Source organism: Talpa europaea (genome assembly GCF_964194135.1).
Source record: "Talpa europaea genome assembly, chromosome: 4".
NCBI lineage: Eukaryota > Metazoa > Chordata > Mammalia > Eulipotyphla > Talpidae > Talpa > Talpa europaea.
The window spans coordinates 54285999-54313826 of record NC_140070.1 but is presented as its reverse complement, the minus strand read 5'-3'; the positions used below and the strand labels follow the sequence as shown (position 1 = coordinate 54313826).

At 40.6% G+C, this 27828-nt stretch overlaps 1 protein-coding gene across 1 annotated transcript in view; it reads left to right on the top strand.

Moving 5' to 3' along the window:
* The window catches only part of SLC9A9 (solute carrier family 9 member A9), a gene marked incomplete at both ends in the record, with an annotated part of 608321 nt that overhangs the window by 318370 nt on the left and 262123 nt on the right, over positions 1-27828 (top strand). Inside the window, one exon of the mRNA XM_084232807.1 lies at positions 18036-18124. Within this exon, the coding sequence (XP_084088933.1) occupies positions 18036-18124 (89 nt within the window). The remainder of the gene's footprint in view (positions 1-18035; positions 18125-27828) is intronic.

Below are 27828 nucleotides of genomic sequence, written 5' to 3'. Positions count from 1 at the left end.
TTTTTACAATATTGAGCCTTCCCACCCAGGAATATGTTATGTCTCTCCATTTATTCAAGTCATCTTTTATGGCTTGCAGTAAATTTTTATAGTTGTCTTCACATTAGACCTACAAATTTCTTGTTAAGTGGTTTTTAAGCTATTTTATATTTTGTGGTACTGTGCTAAATGAAAACTTCTTCCATTATAATTTCTAAGAGGCTATTATTTGTATATGTGCATCTAGATTCACTATAATATGTGATTTATTCTCTGTAGTTCTAAATCATAGAACTAGAGCTAATGTGTAGTTAGAATTGATGGGCAAAAATTCTACTAGACTATCAGGTCCATGAGAGCTATATCAGCAACAGCAAATTGGCTAAATTATCCTTTGCACTCAGTAAATATCTTTTGAGCAACCAAATGAATGACTTTAGCTCAAAGAAAGGAAAAACTTTCAAATTCTCATTACAGACTGCTTTAAAAAGTTCTGAGTGCTCTGTGCCCGATGGTATTTTCACACATTCTGTATGTCCACTGATCAGGACATTCCAGAACAGATTCTTATGTCAATTAAAGGATGTATCATAAATTTCATTAATATGCAACCTTGTTTCCCCATCTATGTTAAAATAGAGACCTGTGGATTTAAGAAGAGTCTAGTCAAGGGTCATCTGGTGAATACATGTTGGTTCTGACTGCCTGGCTCCCATGCTTGCTTTCACTGATAACAGCACCTGATGTTTAGGGAGCTGCACCCTTCCCAAGATGCCATCTTCTTAATCAGAATGTCCCATCCTCTCCCACCAAAGACAATAGAGACATCTAAAGAAAGGTCACTTTTCCCTGGGCTGAGAATCTTTAGGAAGATAAAAAGATGTATAATTGTTGATGTCTGCTCTCTCCAACAGCAAAATCCTGTTGAGACCCTGTATTGATCTCTGCCACAGATCCCTGGAATTCCTTTATGCCTTCTTTCTGAGAACTATCACTCTTCCCTCCAATAAATGCCTTTCTAATTATGGTAGCCAAAGTGAACTTGTATTGTTTGCAAACAAAGAGACCTAATTGGTACATGGGAAGGAATATCCCATTTCCACAAAAAAAACTGCATAACTTGGTGACAGATCAGAAGGGAAGAAACACTCAAAGACAGCACAGCCTCTAGGCTGGGTTACTTGGGATCAACTTATGCCAGGTGCATCCTGATAGACAAACAAAAAGAATCAAGCCTTTAAAGATAGTTTGCACAGTATTCATTATCCTTTTCAATTCAGCTCCTTACAAGACTCATTATGAACACTTCATTGTGAGGGGGGGTTGCTCATTACCACATCTTCTGCTTTCACTTCAGTTGTTACTAATTTGATGATGATCATTTGATTTATTTTGATCATCTTTTACTTCAAGGGCCACATTTGCAGCCGCCTATCTCAATTTCTTGGAAATTGCACCTGCAAATGTTCAATAGTCACATGAAACTTAGTTTTATGGAAACAAGTGGCTTTTAAACATGCAAATGAAGATAGTCATTTCTATTACTCAGAAGTCTGATTCTCTGCTATTGGAAGGATACAAGTACAGTTAGAAAAAAAAAACTTTTCTTTGGGAAGACTGGGTAGAATGGCAAGTGAGAAGTGGTTGTATAACCATCCCAGGCTGGGGAGGTTCATTGTTGATTAGGGCAAACAGAAAGAGAATTTTGGAGACTTCAGTGTATTTGACAGGTCTTTAATGCTAAATCAGGGGACCAAACTCACAGGCAGACCAGCAGGCAAGGAGGCAGCAACCAAACCCTAACCTTTCTAACCCCCTAGGCCTCCCCTAGGGTCTCTTGCTTCTCAACCCAGGTGCAGAATGCAGAATGCACATACTCCATGCTCTCTGCTTATAGGCCCAGATGTTCACAATTACAGGTGCACATGATATGCTCACATTTCCAAGAGCACTTCACAACAACACATTATCACATGTGGGCAATGAAATCGTAGAAAACAAAGCCACAGGTAGCGGCCGTAGAATCTAGGGGCAGGAGGTGAAAAGAATCTGAGTACCCCATGTTCCTTACGGAAGTCTTACTAAGGACTAGGGTGTGTAATAGAAATGGACGTTAGGGAGTCTTTATGAGCCAGGAGAGCATAAAAAGAAGAGAATGGATAGGGACATGTGTCTGCCCTACTTAACAAAACCAGTCACTGGGAAGTACGTCTCTGGTTTCTGGCCTTTCTTCTGATTTGCTGAAAGGTTTGAATAAGTCACCCTATTAATTGTTATCTCAATGTCCTTTACCTTCGTGGTAAAAAGGGTTTTATTTTATTTTTTTTTGTAAGGAAGGACATTGTTCATGTACAGCATATGACTTTTAAGTAAACACATGACCTTGAGGTATTCTACGAGATGCCTGGTACTCATGCATACCTAATTTCTTATCAGGAAGAGTTTTTCTTATGCAGAGGCCTATTTTCTAGAAGTCATTAGGTTACTGAGCCATTATTTTAAATTGAATCCTGAAAATAATTCAGCAGTATTATTTATGGCATAATCCCAATGGAATTGAATCCTGTCATAGAAGTTGCTTTCAGTTTATAAAGATAACCAAAAAGCACAGCTGTACAGATTGTTTGAAAATTCATTTTTATAATCTGTCTCCCAGCTGAGACTTTGGGGGTCAGGTTTTTGCCAGAAGCAAATTTTCAGGGACTGTCATTAAACACCCAAAGAGTAAGATTTCTAATGACAACACTGACACCATGTCTAATGATTTCTCTGCTTCTAGGCACTGCTGTAATAAAGTCAGCTTCCAGTTTTAGATTCCTGGGGCATATTTCACATCCACTGGATGTGAAGGAGGGGCAAGGAAGCCACCAGCATACCTCATTTTCTCATACAAAAAGTTTAACTCTATAGCCCACTATTTATTCAGCCTAGAATGATTTCCATCTAAGAAAGTCAACATATAAAAATCTGAAAGAAAAAGAAAGTCCTGATTACTATATACTGCTACTGGATTTTATAGTTTGATTCTAGATAATAAGAGACTGAAAAAAAATTAACACATAGAAAGATAAAACTTAGGGACACGCTAGCCCATTCATTAGTGATTTGACCAAGATATTGGAAAGAGCAGCACTCAGTACAGGTGTCATACAGTTAATTCATTCTCAATCCCATCACCCAGGAAATCTGTCCTATTGTCAGATGACATAGGCTTAATTCCATTGTCATGAGGAAGCATAACTGACTCTTGAAGTTCAGTTCTTGCTTATCTGTCAGGTCAGTTCTTGAAAGGCTTTTGTAGAGTAACCTGGGAAAGTCTTTTTCATGATAGACAAGGAAGAAATATTTCCAAATGAAACAACTATTACTGGATATGTTGGTATTTTACTTGATCAGAGTAAGTAAATTGGCTCATTACTTCTCATTTCCATCATCTCTCAACTTGGCAAAATTTATCTGAAACTCTTAAGATGACTTAGCTCAGAGGTGAATGTGTTCCATTTGGCTTGCCACTGATGCATTGCATGACCGGATAGGAAATATGTTTCTAGATCTCAGTAAATAAAACAAATAACTAGGAGGGGATTTGGTTTGAATTGTTCTCAAAACAAATCTGACTCATTTCAACTCCTGAGTACATGTCATTCATTAACCAACATTTCTTAGCTTAAAGCCGCTCCTGCTTTTGACAGGACTATGTGAATTCAACATAATTAGTCAACTATTTGCTAACAAATAAGAATGTTTCTAAGCCAAAAATAAAATCTGGAGTCTCAAAATATTAGGCATTCAAACTGTAGTAATAGGCACCCAAGATTCTCAAGGGGATTACTTACCCAACATATTGAACCAAGGGCAAACATTCAATGATGCCATCTCAACAAACACAGGTGTAAATTACATCTCCTTGCATAATAACTTGTTAACTCACACCTGCACTTTCTTGAACCAAATAGCTCATCAATTCAATATTCAAAAAATCTGGTACATGTAACTTGAACAGTGGACAAAGTTCGTCCTTCTTTCTTCACTGTATGTGTTTTCAGCCATTTTTTAACATTTACTCATGGTACTAGGAAGCATAGGAGAATAAGGGAAGTTCCTTTCTCAAGAACCCATGTTCCATACAGGTTATAGGAAATGGTCAGGAAATAGATGGTACAGGTAATTAATGCATAAGTGAAAGAGATAGACGAGTCAAGGATAACTCCCACGTAACTTAATCAACTAGGTTGGGGCTCAATTAGCCAAAATGATGAATATTTGTGATTAAACACAAGCAATTGAAAGGGAGACACAAAAATTAATTTGTTCAAAAATCTTCTGAATTCTGCAATGTGTGGATGCTCCACACAAAAAGATACAGTGGATCACTGGACATGGACTTCTTTGATGATCTTGTGGGCTAGAGAGTTAGGTGACTTTGGTGTAAATGTGTAAGCTATCTTCAAGGAATTGAAAATGGAAAAGAAACCAGGGTGAAGAGAGTAAGCCTGAACACCAACATCTGGGGTGGAATATCAGGACTGTATGTGAAAAAAGACTTTGCCTCCTCTCCAGAAGATTTTTATTTTAAATGAAAAATTATAACCTTGAGACACAGACGTGAAGTAACTTTTAAATGTAGGTGTATAGTCTGTATTAGAGAAACCAGAAATAAGAACATAGATTTGTGCTGTTTTCTGTATTGATTTCCTTATATTCCACAGACTGATGATTAATCTGCCAACTATGGAACTACCAAATCTGGTGAACTAGACAATAATTGCACTCTTTGGAAACTTGAAATTTTTCATATTCCCTGAAGGAGTTTTCTATTTCGTTAAATCTTTGACTTCCGAGTTTCAGGTTCACATTCAGCTGTGGTGGTAAGAAACCTGTCAGAATGTCTCTTTTTACTAGATCAAAAATAAATAAAAGCGTGGCATGGAAAAATAGCCCATCAGCCTTAAAACTCCTTTGAGTACAGTCTGAGAACAAGACACATTTTTTTCTTTCTCACTCACTTTCTTTTTGTTTTCTGATGATATAATCAATATTTCCTGTCCGAAATGCAATATTCTCCAGTCTTAGAAACCCCTCAAGTCTGCATTTAATGTCAAAGAAAATCATGCTGCATGTGACGGACATTTATTTTTCAGCTCCCATATCTGAAGGCTTCATCAACTTTAATTGAGAAAGGTACTACTGAATAATTCTATGAGGACCGGAGAGTAGGTGACAATAGTTTTGAATTTAAAAAAATAAATAAATATAGAAGAAAATGGACCTTGCCATTAATAAATCTAGATAAACATCTCTTTGTATGTGAGGATCAAAAACTAATTGTCCCTGTGTTTTCTCTTCAAAGTAGATAAATATTCCTTGGAATAGAGATTCATTTCTTTGACAAACCTGCATTTAGGCACCTGACATCTGCTGGACACTTTTATGGGGTCAGAAGGAACACAAAGAGAAATGGTGTGGACCCAATCCTTGAGAAGTTCTAGGTCAGAGGGGCACACTAGGCAATCTAGTTGACAGGAAGTCAACATTTAGCTGTTGGATGGGGTGTGGTCCAGGTAATTCTGCAATTCCACATATGCAGATCTCAAAGTAAATGTGAAAACTGAACCATTTGGATAACAGACATTTCAGATGGGAGATGCCTAGAGATTATCAAGAGCAGTGTTTGCCAGAATTTCTTGACACCTGTTGGCCAAAATTAGTCATTTCATCACATGCCTAGCTGTACACAGGCATAGTTTTTTGGGCTTTGTTTTGTTTTTGTCTACAGTGTACTTAACACAGTTTAGCATATACAAAGATTCTAATTAAAAATTGTGAAGTTCTTATACTTTCTTCTACCCTCAGTGGGTTTTCTTGTATACCTCATTGTAAAGAACATGAATACAGGCCATCTTTTTTAATTCATTAAGAAGAAAACAGTGGACCAGGCAGTAAATTTAAATTACACAAGTCATCAGACTAGTCAATTATGTGAAATATGACCAAATAGATGTTAGGTCTGCTGATGCCAATACAGTATACTTTTTTTCTTACATAAAATTGTAACCAGACAGTGAGGCTTGATTATATATATATATATATATATATATATATATATATATATACACACACACACACACATACACACAAACTTTAGTAGTACTGAAACTCTCTAAAAGGATTCAGATGCAGGAATCAAGGAGAATAGTGTAAATGGCACTCTGTTCACCAAAAAGGGTTAATTGTCCTCTGAAAATTGATCTCTCTGGAAAGCATTTACTTGCCAGCAGAATCATTATTTTTCCCAAACAATTATAAACCTACTCATGCTGTTTCCTAACATTCTTTGCTTGCCAATTAATTTGAATTTTTCTGTGTACCTCTTTGCGGCTTCTCAAATAGCTGTTTTAGCTGGAATCATAAAGTGTTGGTTCTCATTCTTTTTGAAAATTGCGTAAGTCAGTCCCTTCATCCAAACCTTCAGGGATCTGCCCACCACTGAAATCTCACTCTCCAAACATTGAAAGACAATCTTGCACATGCATACGAGTCAGACTCTCTCACAATTTTCTCTAAGATGCTTCTTGATTTTTTTTTTCAGAACTCTTATTTATTTATTTTTTTTTAATGTTTTTTTTTTTTTTATAAATTTTATTGTTATATTCCCCATACAATTGCAGCCCCCCATTCTGACCCCAATCCCTCCCCTCCTGCCCCCGCCCCCCTAAAAGTGTCTCTGGTTCATAGTTTTTTGTTGATTTTGATTTTCACTTTCTTATAGTTATTCATTTTCCTGGTCCCTTATTTAAGTTTTCTAGATTCCTGCTATGAGTGAGACCATCCGGTATTTTTCTTTTTCTTTTTGGCTTATTTCGCTGAGCATGATCCCTTCCAGCGCCATCCATGTTGCAGCAAATTGCATGTGTTTATCTTTTTTGAATGCTGAGTAATATTCCATGGTATATATGTACCACATCTTCTTGATCCAGTCATCTATTTTTGGGCATTTGGGTTGTTTCCAAAGCTTAGCTATTGTAAACAGTGCTGCTATAAACATAGGGGTGCAGGTGTTCTTTGGAGTTGATGTTTCTGTGTCCTTTGGGTAAATACCTAGGAGTGGAATTGCTGGGTCATATGGAAGCTCTATGTTTAGTAGGTCCAGAAATCTCCACACAGCTTTCCACAGTGGTTGGACCAGTTTGCACTCCCACCAACAGTGCAGAAGAGTTCCTTTTTCTCCACACCCTCGCCAACATTTGTTGTTGCTAGTTTTTTTAATATGTGCCATTCTCACTGGTGTAAGATGGTATCTCATGGTAGTTTTGATTTGCATTTCCCTGATTACAAGTGATGTTGAACATTTTTTCATATGCCTGTTGGCCATTTGCATTTCCTCTTCAGAGAAGTTTCTTTTAAGCTCTTCTGCCCATTTTTTGACTGGATTATTTTCTTTGTTGTTGTTGAGACTCATCAGCTCTTTGCAGATTTTTGTGATCAGTCCTTTATCATTAGTGTTGGGTGCAAAAATGTTCTCCCAATTGGTGGGGTTTCTCTTTGTTTTTGTTATTGTCTCTTTTGCTGTGCAAAAGCTCTTTAATTTGATATAGTCCCAGCTGTTTATCTTTGCCTTCACTATCACTGCTTTGGGTGATGTGTCTGTAAAGATGTCTTTGATGTGCAAATCACGTAGTGTTTCGCCTATATTTCCTTCTATATATTTTATGGTTTCAGGTCTTATGTCTAGTTCTTTAATCCATTTTGAGTTGATTTTTGTGTATGGTGTGAGGTGGTGGTCAAGCTTCATTCTTTTGCATGTAGCGACCCAGTTTTCCCAGCACCATTTATTGAACAAACTTTCTTTGCTCCAATGCATAGTCTTTGCTCCTTTGTCAAAGATTAGTTGACCATAAACCTGTGGGTTTATTTCTGGATTTTCTATTCGATTCCATTGGTCTGTATGTCTGTTCTTGTATCAGAACTCTTATTTATTTTAATCCCAGTTATTTTTGAGCATGTTCTGCTGTGGACTAGAATATGTATACTTGATTCCATTCATCATTGTCACAGGAATCCACAAATACAACTTGACCCAAGATTTTGGATATGCAACATAGTATTTACATTTAATGACTGATAGTTTTTTCAGCAGAGATGGAAACACAGTGATCAAATGTCAATTTTTTTGTTAAGAAAGAAAAGCTAGTAACATTTTGCCAGCAGAGGGCCTCCCCGGTGGCGCAGCGGTTGAGCGCTGGGTTGCGAAGCTGCCCATGGCCTCTGCAGCGCCGGTTCAATCCCCGGCTGCTCCCCAGCCACAGGGGGAGGGTCCCACATGGCGAGCAGACCTCTCCTGCTGCCCACTACTCCCCTCAGCAGTGTACTTCGGTCCTTCTGCCTGCTCTGCTCCCCGCTCTGGCTCTGGTGAATTCTCTCACCCTCCCGCGCTTCTGACTGTACCCAGTGCATGTATAAACAAAACAAACAAATAAATAAATAAAAACATGCAAAAAAAAAATTTGCCAGCAGAGGATACTACAGGCTTAGTATTTCTAATTTTTATTAATATTCTGATTAATAAAACACATAAGACAAATAACTCCATACTTGTAATAATTAGTTTGACCACTTTAAGTACAGGATGTATTGGCTCTTTCTTCTATTGTTTTGCATTTTTAAAAATGTAATTAATTTGGGCCTCCCTGGAAGTACAGCGGGTTGAGCTCAGTGCTGTGAAGCTGTCCAGAGCCTCTGCAGTGCTGGTTCGATCCCAGCCAGCTGGTGAGAATCCCACATGTCGCAGCAGACCTCTCCTGTCTCGCCCGCTGCTCCCCTCAGCAGTGTATTATGGTTTTTCTGTTTGTTCTGCTACCTGCTCTGTCTCTGGTGAATTCCCTCACCCTCCTGTGCCTCTGGCCTGTACCCCAGTGCTTGTATAAACAAACAAACAAATAAATAAATCTTTTTTAAAATTGTAATTAATTATTCAATTTGTGTTTATTCCCTAACCTATAATGGATTAAAACCCAAACTGTGCTTATAAAATGCATGTTTTTCACATATGCTCCATAGTCTCCTACCTTTCCTCTTTTATTTACATTGAATTCCCTACCTCTGTGCCAACAGCCCCAAATTCTTCTTGCTTTAAGACTCAAATGCTTCTGCATCCCTTAGGAAAACTTTCCCCATCTTTCTCCCACTTTCCCCAGTCAGAAAGAAATTCATCAGGATTCCTATTTTCTTATCCTCTCCTACATACCACCTGCTACTAGTTGTCTTAGTATTTATATTGCCTCTGTTGGGAGAATAAAGAAGGAAAACTACACTGGGTCGAGGATCAGGTTTACTCATCCTGTAGTCTCCATGGCCATACCCAGTGAGTCATTTCACGGGACAAATAGCCAAGTGGTAACAGGGCAAGAATAAGGCAAGAACTCATTTTAGGACCATATGCTATCAAGGCCAGGCCATAGCAACGCAGAGTTGATACTCTGATCAAAGTGTTGATCAGAGACTTGTCTTTCAAAGTGTGATCCTAGAAAAGCAGCATGGACATTCATGGTAGTTTAAATGCAGTATCTCAGGCTGTACCCCACACATACCAAAGCATTTTAAGAAGCTTCTCAGGTGTTTTGGATGTACATTATTATTGGACATATATTAGAGTTCTAAAAGTTCTCTTGCCTTATACATATTTCGGGCCACAGTTGAGCTTCCGCTGGGATCTAGTAGCTTCTGAAGTGTAGGGGGGACAGAAGGATAAGTTGTAAATTAGCACATCCTGTGAGTGACAAGGAAAAGCAAAGTAGAGGGGCAAGAAAGAGAGAAAAAAGGAAATGGAGTCCTTTGAAGTAAGCTGACTTTGTGGCTTGGATACAGATGTCCGAACTCACCACTTTCAATATCCTTTGACTTAAAGGCTTGTGATTCAGAGACTTAGAAACATCATTTTCTACAAAGAGATAACTTCTTGATTTTATATTTAAACCTATTGCTTACTTTTAAAAATTAAATTTTTAATTTTATAAGTTATGGTGATTATGTTTTAAAATTTTACTCTAGAACTGTTGTCTACATAAAATTGACATGATATTTGAAGCCCTGTAACTTCATCTTGAGAAAATTGGACTGCCACTATTCAAAAATTACCTAAAGGTTTTTTTTTGTTTTTGTTTTTTTTTGTTTTTTGGATCTAGTATTGTTCCCTTTTCCCAAAGGTAAAAGAAAATTCTAAATTGAGATGCTAATCCTAGCTAGCTAATAAATGAAAGTATAGGAAAATGCTGACCCACAGAATTTACAGAAATCCAAATTTCTACTTTATGGAAAAAATTCTTGCTATAGCAGTTCTGGCAGATGGTCATTCAGTCCAAACATTTCAGATGATGGGGAACTGCTCACACCTCAAGATAGCCATGCATTGTAGGGTAGCACTTATGTTTTAGAAAGATCTTGTGATGGTGTAGAGGCCAGGACAGGACACAGTGCAGTTTTTCTGATCCCATGCAGACCGGGTAAAGGAGGAGTCAGAGTCCTCAGTGGTTTTTGCAGGTCTTTTATTGGGATTTACCTGGTACACAGGAGGCAGGGATGCTGTGGGGCCGGGAGGCTGGCAGTCCTCCCAGCCCCCAGTAAGTCTTCATTCTATCTGGGCTCTCCTGTGATCTCTGCTTCTGCTTCTTTGCTTCTCTCTCGGCTTTTCTTTCAGCTTCTCTTTCGGCTGCTACTGGCGTTTCTGTGACGCCGCCCTTAAAAGCCCAGTCGCAGCCCAGGTGAATTCCATCTACCTATGCCCACACCCTACTCCAGGTGCCCGCCATCAGGCATGCATTCAGGACCGCAAGGATCCATCATCTGTCCTGATGGCGGGAGAGCAGAAAAGCCTGACATTTTTCCTTACCCTACAGTCCACCCCCTCAGGGTTTTCTGCCATACAATCTACATATATACAATTTTCTTAGCAAATATAAACAATGCAGCCATGGCCCACAAAAGCAAATACATCACAATATAACAAAATACAACAGAACACAAATAAGTCCAGGCAGGGCCCCAACCTAGTGGCAAAAGACAATTATTGGTACCAACAGATGATCCACCATTTCTGCCGAAGGCACTGCTCATACGAGGGAGGGGAACCACTCACGGCATCTACTGTAACACACCAGGAGACGTCAGGCTTCCTGGCCTTCTCTGGCTATAGTCTCGGCTACAAGCCACACACAGCATCCACCCCCAGGATGCACTCACTCTGGGATTGGCGATTCTATTCTGTTGGGGGTAATCGCCAACCCTCAGGGTTTCTGTCTGCAGTCGCTCCAACATTCAGCCTTCATAGCCACCAATGTGACTCGCAGACCCCTGCACTCAGGCCAACCCACTGCACAAGCACATGGGTCGGGGATCCAAACTCTACATTCAGCTTGGGCTCAATCCCAAGCCACATTGCCCACCCGTCCCCCAAGGACGGGTTCCTCAGCTCCTCACCCTCACTCGACAACGAGCAGGGCATCACCCACAGGTGATTTTACAAGACTCACAGGTCTTCAGCATACTCAGGATGCTTAACAGCCACTCAGGGCTTCCCAAACTTAGCATCAGCACCAGCTTTTGCCTTCTCAGTTGGCTTTTCTTCTCTGCCTGGCTGCTGGGCATACACAGGCTGCTTTTGGCCATCAAGGCCCACTGGCCACCCCCAGATTCTCAAAAAAATAAAACATAGCCTGCCAAGGTCCTCCACCTTCTGGCGGGATTGTCAGTCCAAGTTCATCAGTCCGAGTCCATCAGTCCAATTCCATTAGGCCAAGTTCGTTGGTCTCTCCCTGCATCAGCACTGGCGAGCTCCGAATCATGGTCCTCTCTTCAACGATGATTCTGGCTGCCTCAGGGGTCATTGGCTGGTCCTCTCGGGCATCTCCTCCTCCAGCTGAGGTCTCGTCCTGCAGCTCCCGGATGGTGTCCACCTTCTGTGCCGCCATGGTGCCTCTAGTGTCGTCACAGGCAAACACAGCCTGTTACTCCTTAGTCCCTCCAGGTCTTCAGAGGGCTCCATACCCATCTGCATGGATCATCCTGCCGACTACACCAATTATAGAGGCCAGAACAGCACACAGTGCAGGTTTTCTGATCCAATGCAGACTGGGTAAAGGAGGAGTCACAGTCCTCAGTGGTTTTTGCAGGTCTTTTATTGGGATTTACCTGGTACACAGCAGGCAGGGGTGCTGGGGGGCTGGGAGGCTGGCAGGCCTCCCAGCCTTCCCAGCCCCCAGCAAGTCTTCATTCTATCTGGGCTCTCCGGTGATCTCTGCTTCTGCTTCTTTGCTTCTCTCTCGGCTTCTCTTTCAGCTGCTCTTTCGGCTGCTACTGGTGTCACAGTAGCCCAGTCTTAGCCCAGGTGGATCTCATCCACCCATGCCCACACCCTACTCCAGGTGCCCGCCATCAGGCATGCATTCAGGATGCAAGGATCCGTCATCTATCCTGATGGCGGGAAGGCAGAAAAGCCTGATACTTTTTACATTACCCTACAGATGGGAAATCAGGAGACACATGGCTGAGTCTGGACTATGCCTCTTTTATAGTTCTAGGCATATGTTACTCCTCTCCCCAAGTCATTTGTTCCAATTTAGCTCAAACTCATATCACTTTTTAAATATCCCAATTCCAACCATAGGTAGGACAGATAGGAACATAAGTCAAGTCCTTGGAACTTAGCATGGTGTCTTAGCTGTCTTATCTGCCATTGGTGACCCCTTGTCCCAGTTATAATAGGAGGAAAAGAGTAGGTTTTATTTCCAGATGACAAATCTTCAGTGGTTTCAGAGAACCGTCAAAATTTAGAATTAGAAGGATTAGAAGTACAGAGAGTACTGGTCAGGAATATGTCAGGAAAAGAGGAGTCAGCTGCTGATGACAGTTGAAAGCAGGAAATTGGGAGAACAAATGGTAGAATGTCAAAAACGTAAAAAGAGGGTATTGTGGTAACACAGAAGTAGCAATCGCAGGATTCAGGTGTGAATCCTATAATTGGAGAAACAAAGAGAAAAGAATCTAGAAGATGCTAAAAAGGAACCACTGAGCTAGGACCTAGACCCCTGAGGATGCTGCCTGGCTCCTGCTGGCTTCTCTGAAGGATAACTCCCACTTAACTCTCAACTAGGTCAGGGGCTCAAATGGCCAAAATGAAGAATATCTGTGAATAAATACAAGCAATTAAAAGGGAGACACAAAACTTAATTTGCTCAAAAATCTTCTGAATACTGCAAAGTGTGGATGCTCCACACACAAAGATACAGTGGATCTGAAGGGGGGCCAGAGGCTGGTTTGGAAGTGCAGGAAAACAACTGTAGTGCCAGGAAGAGCACAGAGCAGGATCTCTATGATCTGAGCAGACAAGTGAAGGAGAGTCCTGGAGCTCTTGGTGGATTTTTCAGGATTTTATTGAGTTAACCAGGTACATAGCAGGCAGGGGTGCTGGGGGGCCAGGAGGCTGGCAGGCCTCCCAGCCCCCAGCAAGTCTTCACTCTTTCTGGGCTCTCAGGCATTCTCTCGTGGCCTCTGCTGGTTCTCTTCCAGTGTCTCTTTCACTCTCTGGTGTCCCTGTGATGCCGCCCTTATAGGTCCAGTCTCTCAGCCCAGGTGTACGCATCTACGTATGCCCACACCCCATTCCAGGTGCCGCCATCAGGCATGCATTCAGAACCTCAGAGATCCATCATCAGTCCTAATGGTGGGAGGGCAGAAAAGCCTGATTCTTTACTTGCCCTACAACAAAAATAGAAAGAAGTTGTGTGGGCCTCCCTGGTGGCTTAAGGGGTTAAGACCCAACCTGTGGGGCTATCCACAGCCACTGCAGCATGAGTTTGATCCCCAGCCAGGGAGCTGCCCACATGGCACAGGAGACCTCTCCTGTCTCATCCACTACTCCCCTCAGCAGTGTATTTCAGTAGATCCCCCTGTTCTGTTCCCCACTCTTTCTCTGTTGAATCCTCTCACCCTCCACACTTCTGGCCTGTACCCCAGTTCTTATATGCATAAATAGATCTTTAAAAAAAAAAAGAGGTTACACCATAACTGTGGTGAAGAACCATTGTTGAGATGCAACTAGCAGTAACAGCAGGTGAGTGAGGAACGCCCCCTCTCCCCCTCTGGACACTTCCCCCTCTAACCATCTGGACACAGCCCCTCTCTCCCCTCAGGAAACAGCACTCTTTACCCTATTGTGCCCTGGCTCCCTCTGGGCTCTATTTTGGCAGAACCCAACAGACTCTGGCAAAGGAAGGTGTGGTCTGTAGAGCTTCAACCCCAACAAGCACAGGATGGGAGTTTGGAGCTAGGCACTGGCTTACTGTCTGGCACAAAGAACACTTGGGCCCCTCCCCTGTCCTTTTCCACCTGAGAATCTGATATCCTGAGCTTGTAAGAGGGGGCCCATAGAACAGCAGTAAAACTATTGACATCAGGTAAAAATGCAATGACAATTTTTTTTTAAGGATTTATTTATTTATTTACACAAGCACTGGGTACAGTCAGAAGTGCGGGAGGGTGAGAGAATTCAACAGAGCCAGAGCGGGGAGCAGAACAGGCAGAATGATGAAATACACTGCTGAGGGGAGCCGCAGGCACAGCAGGAGAAGTCTGCGTGCCATGTGGGACCCTCGCCCATGGCCGGGGATCGAACCGGCGCTGCAGAGGCTGCTGGCAGCTTTGCAGCCCAGCGTTCAACCGCTGTGCCACTGGGGAGGCCCTGCAATGACAATTAAAATTCACTTTTAGAAAGTAGAAAACTGTCAACTCTGCATGTGTTTAGATGGCAGAAAATTATATAGATAATAGTTGTATTTAGATGAGACATTTTCAAAATGTGTTTTGGCATGTAAAAGTCATACTAATTATAGTAATTTGTGTGAGTTAATTAATCGCCAAGCAATATAGAATTATGATTATGTGTGTTAATATTAAGGGTCAGATCAACTTAGTTGTTTGATTTTAGCTGTAAGAGGTACATTCATTGTTGTTGCTTGTGTGACATACTCATACACAAAACTCAAAAAGTATTTGCGGAAACATTGCCTGTTAGTGTCCTAATAGAGGAAAGGAAATGAAAACCAATGGAGCCATTAGGAAAAATATCCTCGAATGAAATGCCCAGTCAACTCAGATATGTAATCTTCATCATCAGATCCTGACGATTCCCCCTGGAACACCAGAAATAGGTTGTTGTTTTTTTTTATATGGCTTAAAATTACCAGAAGACACTTGCAGATGGTCTAATACAAGAAGAAAATCACAGGGAGTCTGGAATTTTGAAATCCAGCTCTGCCACATTCAGGTGACCTTGAGCAAATTTGTTTCTTACTTGTTACATGGAGATAGGAATAGTCATTTATGCAAAAATAGTTGTTGAATGTCCATATGCCTAGCGTTGTTCTATGGCTTAGGAACTGGTGAATCCCTTTGCAATCAACCATCTTTCCATGCAGAGCAGGAAGGTAGGAAATAAAAACATAAATATGCAAAATGTTACATACCTGTAAAAATATGGAAAAATATATAAGCGAGAATGATATAGATCCTTTTTATAGAGTGAAGGGAGATATCCTGCTTATGATAATGCAACCTCTTAAGGGCAGGAGGGAACGGTAAGTGACTTTCCCAACAGCAGAGGCCAGAAGAGCATAAGAGCAAGGGCTCCGCAGTGAAACAGGCTTAGCAGAGAAAGGGAGAAGAGGACTGGACTCAATTCTGTAGGCACTAAACAGAAGACTGATATGATGTATATTATTTTAAAAGAATCACTTTTTTTTTAAGATTTATTTATTTATTTATATAAGAACCGGGATACAGGCCAGATGCTGGGAGGGTGAGAGGATTCACCAGAGACAGAGCGGGTAACAGAAGAGGCAGACTAAAGAAATACACTGCTGAGGGGAGCAGCGGGCATGACAGGAGAGGTCTGCTGCGCCATGTGGGACCCTCGCCAGCTGGCTGGGATCAAACCAGCGCTGCAGAGGCTGCAGACAGCTTCATAGTGCTGTGCTCAACCGCCTCCACCACCAGGGGAGGCCCACTATTTTTTTTAAAGATTTATTTATTTATGCATACAAGAACTGGGGTTCAGGCCAGAGATGCAGGGGGTGAGAGGATTCACCAGAGATGGAGCAGGGAACAGAACAGGCAGACTGACAAAATACACTGCTGAGGGGAGCAGCGGGCCAGACAGGAGAGGTCTGCTGTGCCGTGTGGGTGGCTCCCCAGAGGCTTCATAGTGTGGTGCTTAACCCCTTGCACCACCAGGGAGGCCCCTAAAAGAATCACTATTGGTTGGGTTCAGGGTAAGTTTCGAAGGACAAAAGAACAAGGAACGGGTAATCCCAGAGTTCTGGCCTGAGCACCAGGAATATTGTAACCGAGAAGGACCAGTTCCCGTTCTCAAATGCATTTATGCACCACCCACACCACTCCCTCTCTTTTTTATTCACTGCTTCTCTGCAGATCAATATACAGTCAAAATGTTTCCACAACAGTGGGAGGGCCAGCTAAACCTCACCCAGAAAAGAGTCCAACAGACTACAAAATCAGCAGAGAGAGATAAATTACATTTTTTAATATAGAAAAATATGTGATAGCAAACAGCACGCATGGCAGTCCTTCTACTGCCTCCAAGTACTAGAAGGGCTCCAGTAACCTGGGTTTCCTTGGTATTGGTTGTTTTTTAATAGAAATTCTGTGAAGGATGAAATATAATATTTTATAGGCATTTTTTCTTAGAATTTCTGAAGGGAAGCTAAGAAACTGAAAGCTTTCCCAGAAATCTATAGAGATGCTTACTGTGTAATATGTCTTAGCAAAAATTTCCTGCTAGTTTTTTCCTTTTGCCTAACACTTTAGAACATAATATCAAAAGTAAATAAGTGATATATCAATGCACTTGTGTCATATAAATATGTCTTAGCAATATTTTATCCAAAATAGATTCCTCAAATAACCAATATATAAATAGAAACATGCAGCCTACATATTTAAAAATATGCTTGGTTCTTTAAAATTCTTTATTGCAGATTCATTTGAAATGTCAGCATTCAGTTCACATAGTGCTATACTCTTAAGAATCATCAGCATTTAATTTATGAGTGTTTTTAGTTGGAAGATTCTGCTGCTTAAAATTCAATTCGATCCCCTTGGTCTGAGTTGAGGAATACTTACATCTTGTGTTTTTCCCAAAACCCTCCTCTATGCCCAATTTCCCATAATTAATTGAAGCTTTCATGCAGAGTAGAATGCTACCCTCACCCTTCCCCACCCCAGACCAGTGGCAATAACAGGGAATGACAGAGCACCAGACAAATAACACACTTATCACATAGCTGCTGTGTCTCCGTCCCCAGGGAGCACTGAGTGTAGGTGTGGTTTTACATAACCAAGGAGCAACTGAGGGGCAGCAGCAGGCAGGAAGCGCACAACAGACCAGCTCACCTTCAAAGAGTATGTCCCTTGGATGTGGTCATTACTTTATTCGGCAGCAGAAAAACAGAAGACTCAGCTCTGCCAAAGAAGCAAGGGGCAAACAGGAGCCTCTTTCTTGCTAAGCAAGAAAGCGCATTGCCAGACCCTTGTAGTGTCTTAGGTTGTGACTCATGGTTTTTAATACTCAGTTACATTATGACAGGAGCCTTTTCAGGCTCCTCAAGATACACAGTGGGAAGCAGATATCGGAGCAACTATGCCAGCATTTAGCATGGAATACAGCACAGTCATTGGCACTGGCTTTGAGAAGTCCAGAGTTGACTATATAACCTTTTGTTCACGTGTTTCCAAGCACAATATTTCTAACTCATGGCCAAAGAATAATTTCTCCCCAGGAAGAATCTACTGAATAATTTTCTTTATATTTAATTCTGCAAACCCATGTTTAAAGCAAGTGGCAAGATTAACCCAGGTTTTGTGATCATGGTAATTAGCCTTAGTGTTGACTTGACTGACACAAGTCCATTTTCCAGCTGGGATAGCTTGGGCCCCTGACATAGATGGCAACGAGAATTGGTTTTGACTGGCATGTTTTTGAATTTCAGGGATAGTTGCTGTTCTCTTCTGTGGAGTCACACAGGCACATTATACCTACAACAATCTGTCGCTGGATTCCAAAATGAGGACTAAACAGGTAAAAGAAAAAAATTCACTACTGACTTTGTCCCTCTTCTCCGTGTAATGGTTATGGAGCAATTCCGGCTGTGCACTCAGAAAGAATTTCATTAGTAAAGGAAGAAAGTAAGCTTACAGCCTCATTATAGGTTGGATATTTATAGATTTTTTTTTCCTCCAGGATAACCATTAACAATTCTCTTGGTAAGCAAAAATATAGTTATAATAGTTTCTCCCTCCTGAGAAATGTGGAATGTAGACTGTCAGTCTTGAAGATGAAAGGCCTATACATGGTAATAATTCACAGTCACTTACATCTAAAAGCATTATAAAGCATGTGAGATTGGGTAGTTATAAAGAAAGAAGGAAATGAAGACGAAAAAGGAAGCAATGTTTGGTGTTTAATTGGGTGCTTTGGCTTTCAAGTAAACTCAACTGCCAATTGTCACACAACCAGAATATATCTCCCATATGCCAAGAACACATCAGTTCGTGTTTTGCCCATGCACACTCATAGATTTCCTCCACAAATGTCTCCTGCCCTGCCATTCTGCCTAGCACTGTGCTAGGTGCAAGGAATCAAAGGACAGAAAATGTGCCCTGAAGAGCTTCATATCAAGTCTGCTGATATGGAGAAAGATATGTAATAAGTCATTACTCACAGTGTGAGGGTATGATAAGTACTGTGATAGATAGATAGATGGGGCCAGGGCATTTTGGAAGCATTCTATAACCCGTGCTCTCAGAGTTAGGAATGGGAAGGTGAGGAGAAAGTTTCCAGAGGTAAAACTGGATCTGAAGCTTTAAATACCAAACTGAAATTATATAAAGATGTGGTATCTAGTGGGGGATAGGAGTTTCCAGGAAGGACATTAGAGTCAAGGTTTGGGTAGCGTGGACAAAAGCTTTGAAGCACTAGAAATGTGTGGCTAGTGAAAGGGCGAGGCTATGGCTGGTTAGATAGTAGGTTTAAGACTATGACAGTGAGTTATGAGACTATAGACAGAGACTATAGATAGAGCATATACTTGTTTACCTTGTGAAAGAATTTAGACTTTATCCCACATAATGGGGAGTGACAAGGCTAGAAGTTTGAGATGAAGGTGTCAGCAGTATTAGTTCCTTCTGAGAGCTAGTTCTAGTCTTCTCTCTTAGCTTCTGGTGATTTTCTGAGAAGCTTTAGTCTTCTCAGATTTGTAGACATGCCAGGCTGATCTCTGATTTTGTGTTCACATGGCATTCATGCCTGTCTCTAAATTCCCCCTTTATATGAAGACACCAGTTGTATTAGTTTAAGATCTCACCCTACTCTAGTATGACCACATCTTAACTAATTATATTTTCAATAACCCTGTTTCCAAATAAGGATATGTTCTAAGGTACTGAGGGTTAGGACTTTAACATGAATTTGGGGGGATCATTTAGCCCATAACAGGAAGTCATTGGAGTATCATAGGAAGAGTCATTTTAGCATGATTGGTGGTCCATTTGTTTTTAAGATTTATTTATTTATGCAAGAACCGGGGTACAGGCCAGATGCATGGGAGGGTAAGAGAATTCACCAGAGACAGAGCTGGGAACAGAACAGGCAGACTGACAAAATACACTGCTGAGGGGAGCCGCGGGCAGGACAGGAGAGGTCTGCTGTGCTGCGGGACCCTCGCCGCCTGGCTGGGATCGAAGCGGTGCTGCAGAGACTGCGGACAGCTTCACAGAACGGCGCTCAACTGCCTGCGCCACCAGGAGAGACCCTTGGTGTTCCATTTTAGAAACATCACTTTGGTGAAAAGAGTGGTGTGGATCAAATTGCTCTTTTGTCAGTTAGCTGTTGCTTTGTAAGAACCAACCACATAAACCTGCGGCATACAACAACAAACATTTATTTCACACATCTGAAGAGGCCAACTCTTTTGAGCTGGGTTGAGCCCGCTGATTCTGCTGTCTCAACTGAGTTGGGCCACTTGGGTTTGCTGAGGTCTCTATTCTTGGATAGGCTTGCCTGCGGTGCTGTGTCTGTCATTCTCCTGCCAGAAGAATAAATCCCAGCATGCAAGAACATTTTAAGCCTCAGCTTGCATTACATTTTCTAAATATTTATTGGCCAAAGTGTAACAGATGACCAAAGGCAATCAGGTCCATAACCCATATGTGAGAGTACTGCAAAGTTATACGACAAGGAGCACAGAGTTGAGAATGATGAGAAATCGGACCAAAAGATTGCCATCTACCCCAAAATACAGATGGAAGTTTAAAAGTCTCCTATAATAAGCCCAGCAATGCTGAGGACATCTTATGAGATAGTGGGAGTGGAGAAAGTCAAACAACATCTACGTGAAACCTGCAGTTGGCCAAGAATTCCGAAACAGGAAGTTTAGGAGATTTGTATTAATGCTCTCTAAAATGGGTTTTGTTTTCATCCTTTTCTCTTTTTCATGTCCCATGTTCACTTGGGCCTGACCTTATCTCCCACCCAGTCGGGGACTATTCAAGGTCACCCTTCTCCCCACTGCCCATTAGAGAAACCACAAGATGCAATTACAGAAATCTTAAGGATCTCTGATTTTTAAAAATGAACAAAAACCTGATACTAATACCTAGAAACCTACAAAATGTCATCTTCTAGGATCTTTATTTATTTATGGAGACTACTAGTATTCTCTAGGGCTCCAGGGGAAATGTCTTGGGCTGTTTTTTCCTGACCTTGTCTGGCTTTCAGAGCATTTGTATTCCAGGAAGCTGAACTCTGTTTAGGGGCTTGCACTTTTAAGTCATGCTATCTAGACTGCTCAGCAGAACTTCAAAGATAACTCATCTCCTGGCGAGACAGCAGCCCGGCACCTAGGGGAGACAAAGTGAAAATCAGTGCCCCACAGTCTTCTGTTCATTCTGAGTGGCTTGACAAGCACTCCCTGATGGACTGTCAGCGTCCATTTTTAGAGAACTCTCCTTTAAGAAAGGAAAATTTTACAAGTTCATTCTTTAACATCCAGATAATTGCATACCTCCATCTTTGTGAGCCTCCCTTGTTTTCTTTCCTGGGTGCCTGGTTCATAGAGGGACTTAATATATGCTAATTCCCTTCCCTCCTCTTCCTGTCTCACAGCTTTGCTCACTTCTTTCTGTCTGGAAAGATGTCACTTTCCATTTATTTCTCTTCTCATAATATATGCATATGTGGCATATATATATGTATTTACACACACTCACACATGCATACACATTCATATAGCATCTCAAGTCACTACCTTGAAACAATGAGATTGGACCTTTTAGCTAACCTCATAAATCAGGGGTCCGTGGTCACATCTGTACCAGTATAGCCAGCAAGTTCAAACTTAATGTTGGTAAGCAACTTCAAATGATAAGCTGATGCAGATATTATAGAGGTTGCCACTACTACTTCTCTGAAACCAGGAAGGTTTGGAAAGACCTTATAGTGATCCTTGGCCACAGATCACAATATCTCCCTCTGTGCCTCCCCTTACTGTACTCGCTGTCAGCATCATCCAACCTCCTGCCTCTGTCCCTGGACTGCTCAGTGAGAGTATAAGGAAGTCAATTGGTAGAAAAATCAACTTCATGTTATAAAATCCAAAGGTGATATGATTTACAAAGGAATTTTATTCATAGACTATGCTTAGACTGACTAATCAAATAACAATCTGGGTATAAAGATTTTTGAGAATTAGATATCCTTTATAGCTTCAAGAATTAGGGTGCCTTTTTAAAATAGCATTTTTACTTTAAAATATTTATCGTAACTGATAATCACTGGATGTAGGTGAATTGATTTTCACTCTAACCTATTTAAAAAAATATGTAACATCACTATGTGTTAGACACAAAGCAGTGTAATAGAGATGGGCTGATGCTGTTACTTGCCATGGTGATGTATATTTGGATGGCAAAATATTCTGTTAAAGGGTATATGAACATCGGCAGCAATCCCTTTCCTCAGTTTCAGAGTATATAGTTGACTTAGCATGTGCATAACTGGTTCTAGAAATATGCAGAATCTATAAGTCCTGACTTTGACCCTGAAAACTGTGAAACTGCTAGATATATTCAAGACATAATGTTCTGTGAGCCTACAGGCCTTAATATGAACCATCCAGAAGATCACATAAAGACCCAGGCCCTGTCACCCCACTCACACAAGCCTAACCTGTCCCACAACCCCTTCCTCCCTCATGCCCTCACCTCCTTGGCAGCTCTGGCAGCTAGTAATCTAGGCCAAACTCAAGGGTGATTCCATCAGCTGTCTTTACCTTGCTTAAGGCTAATTTGCAAAACCACACATTTCTATACCATTCCTTATAGCTAGAGTTTCTCCTTCACTTCCTGCAGCTCCCACCTAAAAATTATTTCCAACAGATACACACAAGTATGTATTTATTATTCATTTAAATGACTAACATTTGTTATGCATTAGCATCTACAAAGTGCTTATCTCATTTACTTTCTACTTACCTTTCTGCCTAAGAGGTAGCTCTTCTTATTACCACTGATTATATTCACTCATTCAACTAATATTTTTCAAGAGCCTATTTTGTGCCAGCCACTATTCAAGATGTGTAATATAAGCATGAACAATAAAGAACTCTTAGTGGAGGAGTTTATAGTAATCAAGACAAATAAAATATAGAGCATTCATGATAAATCAGACACGGTCAATAACAAAACAGAAAAGAGAACTAGGAATATGTGTATGGGGACCAAAGCTTGCAATTTTAAATAGAATGTCCAGGGAACATCTCAACAAGAAAGTGATACTTGAGAGAGGTAAAAGAGAGAGCTATGTGCACATTTGGTGACAAGCTGCCCAAAAGTTGGGAATGACAGATGGCCCCTGGGGTAGGGTGACCAGTGTAGCTGAGATGGAGCACACTGTGGGGGAGTGTGGGAGACATTATCAGAGCAGTGGCAAGGGTCCATGGGGAGTATGAACAAAGTAGAAAAACACAAAGCTTTTCAATACAAGCATGGCATTAGATAATCTAAATTTTAGAAGAATGGAGGTACCATTCAGTAGCTGGAAAAACAGCAAGATATCAGCTTGGGGGGGACATTCAGGAACCAAGTGTTGACATGTTATGTTTGGGATGTGTATTAGTCAATAAAGTGGAGTTGTCTAATATGCTGTTGAATGTAGAATTCTGTAGTCAGGAGAGAGGTCTATGCTATAGACCAAAGTATAATTTTGGAAGTCATCAGCAGAGAGAGGATATTAAAGACATGAGACTGGATGAGAAAATGGAGGAGACAACCCAAAACTGAGCCTATGGGTTTATCAGTGGTAAGTTCTGAAATCAGCAAGGTAAACTCAGAGGTTCTAGCCAGTAGAGAGAAGGAAAACAAGAAAATATAGTGTCCCAGAAGTCCAATGAAGAAGCAGCATGATGAATTGTGTAAAATACTTCTTAGAAGGTCAAATAAATTGAAGAACATAAACATCATTGATAATATTGATAAGAACTATATTGGTAGGTAGGTAACATAAAAGTCTGATAATAATGAGTCCAAGAGAGAATGGAAGGGAAAATATTGGAAAACTACTGTGTATATAAACAGACATTTAAAAGAGTTCTTCCGTGGTGGGGAGCAGAGAAATATAACAATAGTTGGAGGTAGGAGGTCAAAGGAAAATCTCTTTAAGGTGGGAGAGATAACAGTACTTTTATATGTTGATAGGAATAATACATAAAGGAGAAGACTGCATGTTAGGGTGCTTGCCAAGGCTTATAAGTGTCAGAGGCAAATCTGAAACATAGATTTTTTTAATTTTGTAGTTCAAACTATTTTGATTCTTACTAAGTAATTTTTCTTAGTAAATAGATAATAGCAATTGTGGGGCTTGGTATCATTTATTCAGTGAACATTGAATTGGTGAACAAATGAGTGAGTGAATGAATGAATGAATAGTTGGCTGGCTTTATTCTACTTTCAGTGAAATTAGGTAATCAGTGACTTTATGTTTAACTTATTTTCTTTGAAATATACCAATTTCAGTGAATTTAATTTTTTTCACTAAAATACATGTTGAGATGGACATAGCTGTTTTCATGCATTTAATTTTGAAAAACCAGGTTATCTGCCTAGCGTTTATGGGCAAACAATGACATCTTCATTATAGCAGATTCTTTCAGATGCTTAATTTATTCCATTCTCCCCACATGATATTTTGAGAGTTTATCACTATTGAATGGAAAAGCAGCAATGCACATCCAAATTTAAATTTCTGACTAAAAAAAAAAAAAAAGACAAAGAGAGCCAAATTGGATGTGCTATGCATGACTTCGTAAGAAAATTCAAGAAAAAGATCTGCAAAGTGAAAGAAGTCAGATGATAAGATGGAAAGAATACTCAATTGAGTCCAGAAAGTTGGAATTTCTACCCCTCTCTATGACTAATGGTGAGACCTTGTATTAACTTGATACCTGGAGCTTTTGTTTCCTCATCCATAAAATGAATGATTGACCTACATGACTGGCTTTTAAGGATCATGCTCTAAATCTGATACTCTGTAATTTGACATAGATCATCTGATAATACAAGTGGATCTTTCTCCTGCACCAGTGTTGGGGAAGGATCATTTGCTTATAGACTACAAAGCATGTAGATGAGAGACCAGAGCTGCCATTGATCTTGAGGATAAATCACTGGGTAGGCCACTTTAATAAATTTTCAAATCAAATCCAGGGATGAGGCAGTCAGTCTATGGTTCATACTAGGGTGTACTTTCATACTGGGGTCTAGATACTTCTCCCCAGAAAAGCTCTCTGCTCTTGAGTGAGTTGATGCAATGGCCTTTTTAAAACTCTCTGCATCCTTGGGTTAAAGAGTACAGAGCTTATATTGTTACCACTCAGTCTCAGGGTCTGACATAAGAGCTTCCCAATCCCAGCATGACCTGAGTGTAGACTAAACACCACATGGTTGCATGGCAGGGGCCCTGCTAGAAACCAAGGAGACAAAAATCAAATGAAACATGGTTCTTGTCCTTAGGAACTCCTACTGTAGCAGGGGACACCCACATGTGCACACATGCATGAATGACAACCCCATGTGACAAATGTTAACACAGAGTGATGCACAACATGTCATGGGAATCAGGGGGTGGAATTGTTTTCTGGAATGTTCATGGGAAAACTAATTGTGGAATTGGGTGTTTTGGAGTTGGGTTTAAGGATATTAGGAGATTATCATGCAGATTTCCTGGGGGGATAAAAGCAAGGAAAATGCAAAAGCCTAAAACTGAGAAAGTTTGACAAGTTTCAGAAACAAAGAGGTAGCACCCTGTTACTGGGGTCTAAGTTGCCTAGGGAAGTAGGAAGGAGCATCTCAGGGCTGCAGGGATAGGCTGAGAGTGGAAAAGGGAAGGGTATGGAGGATCGCTGAGAATTAACATGGAGAAGTAGATTCAGGTGACCTTTAGTGTCTCACTGTGTTACATTTAGGAGAACTGTATCCTATAAGGCTAATAATTGCTTCAAGGTTTTAGGCATGGAGATGATAATAATAATCATCTCGTGCTTTATAAAGATTATGATGGTCACATCACAGAGAAAATGATACCAATCCACAACATCCATCTCAATGCTCTCCACACTTCCCTTTGCAGATCAACTTCCATATATCACATCTAAATTTTCCTTTATCTTTTGTGGTTCTAGGCATACTTTTGACCTATCTAACTTCTTTGGATGTTGTGGTCTAGATGAGAGATTTATGGAAATTAACATTTGGTTTTGCCTTGAACTTAGGGGTTCATTAAATTCTTGCTGAATTAATAGATGAATGAATGAATGAATATTTGACCATTAATATTCCAAGATAAAAAATAAAGTGAGAAGAAATATATGCTAATTAATGCTTTTATTTAATTCTGATATGATGCATTAATTTAAATGTAATGAGTTGGATACATAAAGCAAATGTCTAGGGTAAGCCTGAGATAATGAAAGAAAGATCAAGTACAATTCCATTACTTGTGTGAGTTCCTGCAGTGTGTCTCTGCCTTATTGATTTGCATTACAGTGGTTTTTGATTATGGTTTTATGCAATTTTTCTCTGTCACTTTTAACAAAAGCAGGCACGTTCCATTCCAGTTACCTGTTCCAAGGCACAGTGGAGAGAGAATGTTGTGGGCAACAATGTCCCTGCCTCCCTGGATTCTGAGAAGTGAGATCAAAGATATCTTCATAAAGCATAGAATTGCCTTTTTTTTACTCTAATTATATTTCTTTTGTCAAGATTTCTACCACTTTTCTTCTTCTCTTCATTCAAAGTATCTTTAAAAATACCATCCTAGAAGGGTTGAATTTATAAATGATGGCAAAGTGTTTAAATTTCTCCCTAGCTAAGCTGGTGATTCTTTTCAATGAAACTCATTATGTTGTATAAAGGACATTTAGTAGTTCAGCTAATAAGTGTTCTCTTTTAAATGCTAATGAGAGTGGAGCTCCCACATCATGGCAAGAACACACTGTACTTTCAGTGCCCAAAAAGAATTACTATCTGAACCTCTGGCTAAGAAGCCTTTCTCCATAACCAACTTGTGTTACAGTAGAGGCCACAGATGACCATTTGGCACCCTCAATAGTGGGTACCCCCTGTATGCCAAGAACAGGAGCCCAGAGAGAAATAAAATAAGAGATGAGCATGCTTTCCTTTGAAAAATTTTTATGTGTATTTTTTTCTCTGATGAAAGTACAATTGTACAGTACCAATTTGATTCAGTCTTAACTCTGTTAACTACATATTTGTGTTGGTTTGTCATCATATATAATTGTGTTAGCGTGTGACTAAAGGGTAACCCAGGGACCCCTAACTGTTAAGAGATACAAGCTCTGCAAGGGATTCAGTCATCTGCCTGCACAAAGGCAAAGGAAACAGACTCATAGTGGGAAAGATTTTTAATAGAATTGGTGTGCAAAGAAGAGAGAGAAAAAAAAGGATATCAAAATATAGTTTCCCAATAAAAATTACCTATCCTATTGCAAAAATCACCTATCCCCTTGTGGGCAAATTCCAATCCAAATAGGCCATGCCCAAAGTGGGGCCTCTGAAACCAAAAGATTGCCACACATCTGGGTTACCTTCTGGGAGGGAACCACAAGAAAGTGGTTAGGCAGATCTCAGACAACAGGACTGAAGGAGAGATTCAAATTCTAAAATATACCACATCAAGGTAATGGCTGCCATTGTTCTCTGCCAAGGGCCACAGGGAGTCTCCCTACATGTCTCTCACCCATGTGTCCCTTGCAAATATATCTTCTAAGTGTCTCAACATGCCTCTCCTCCATGTGTATCCCCGAAATCCTCCTTCCAGCAGTACCAGTGTGCAAGTCAGAGGCCAAAGAAAGCATGAGAGAAAGAGCACACAGGGGTTCAATTATAAGCCAAACAGGGCTGCTTAACTCTCTCCCTAGTTCCTAGCAGCCCCCCACCCCCTGCCTTCCATTCAGGAAGTCAGGTTGATTGCTTGCTAAGAATTATAATCCTCTCTTTCTCATGCCCTCCTCTCTTCCCCCTCCATCATTTATTTCACCTTTAGAAAATAACAAATACCTTTATTAATTCTTAAACATCAGCATATAAATATATATGATCCATGTCCTATATATGGGTCTGATTCAGTGCATAATGGAAAAATTATCTGAATAGAACTTAAGACATCAGCTGGCTTGGTCCCTGCTTTGATGACATGTAAGACAGATGGTT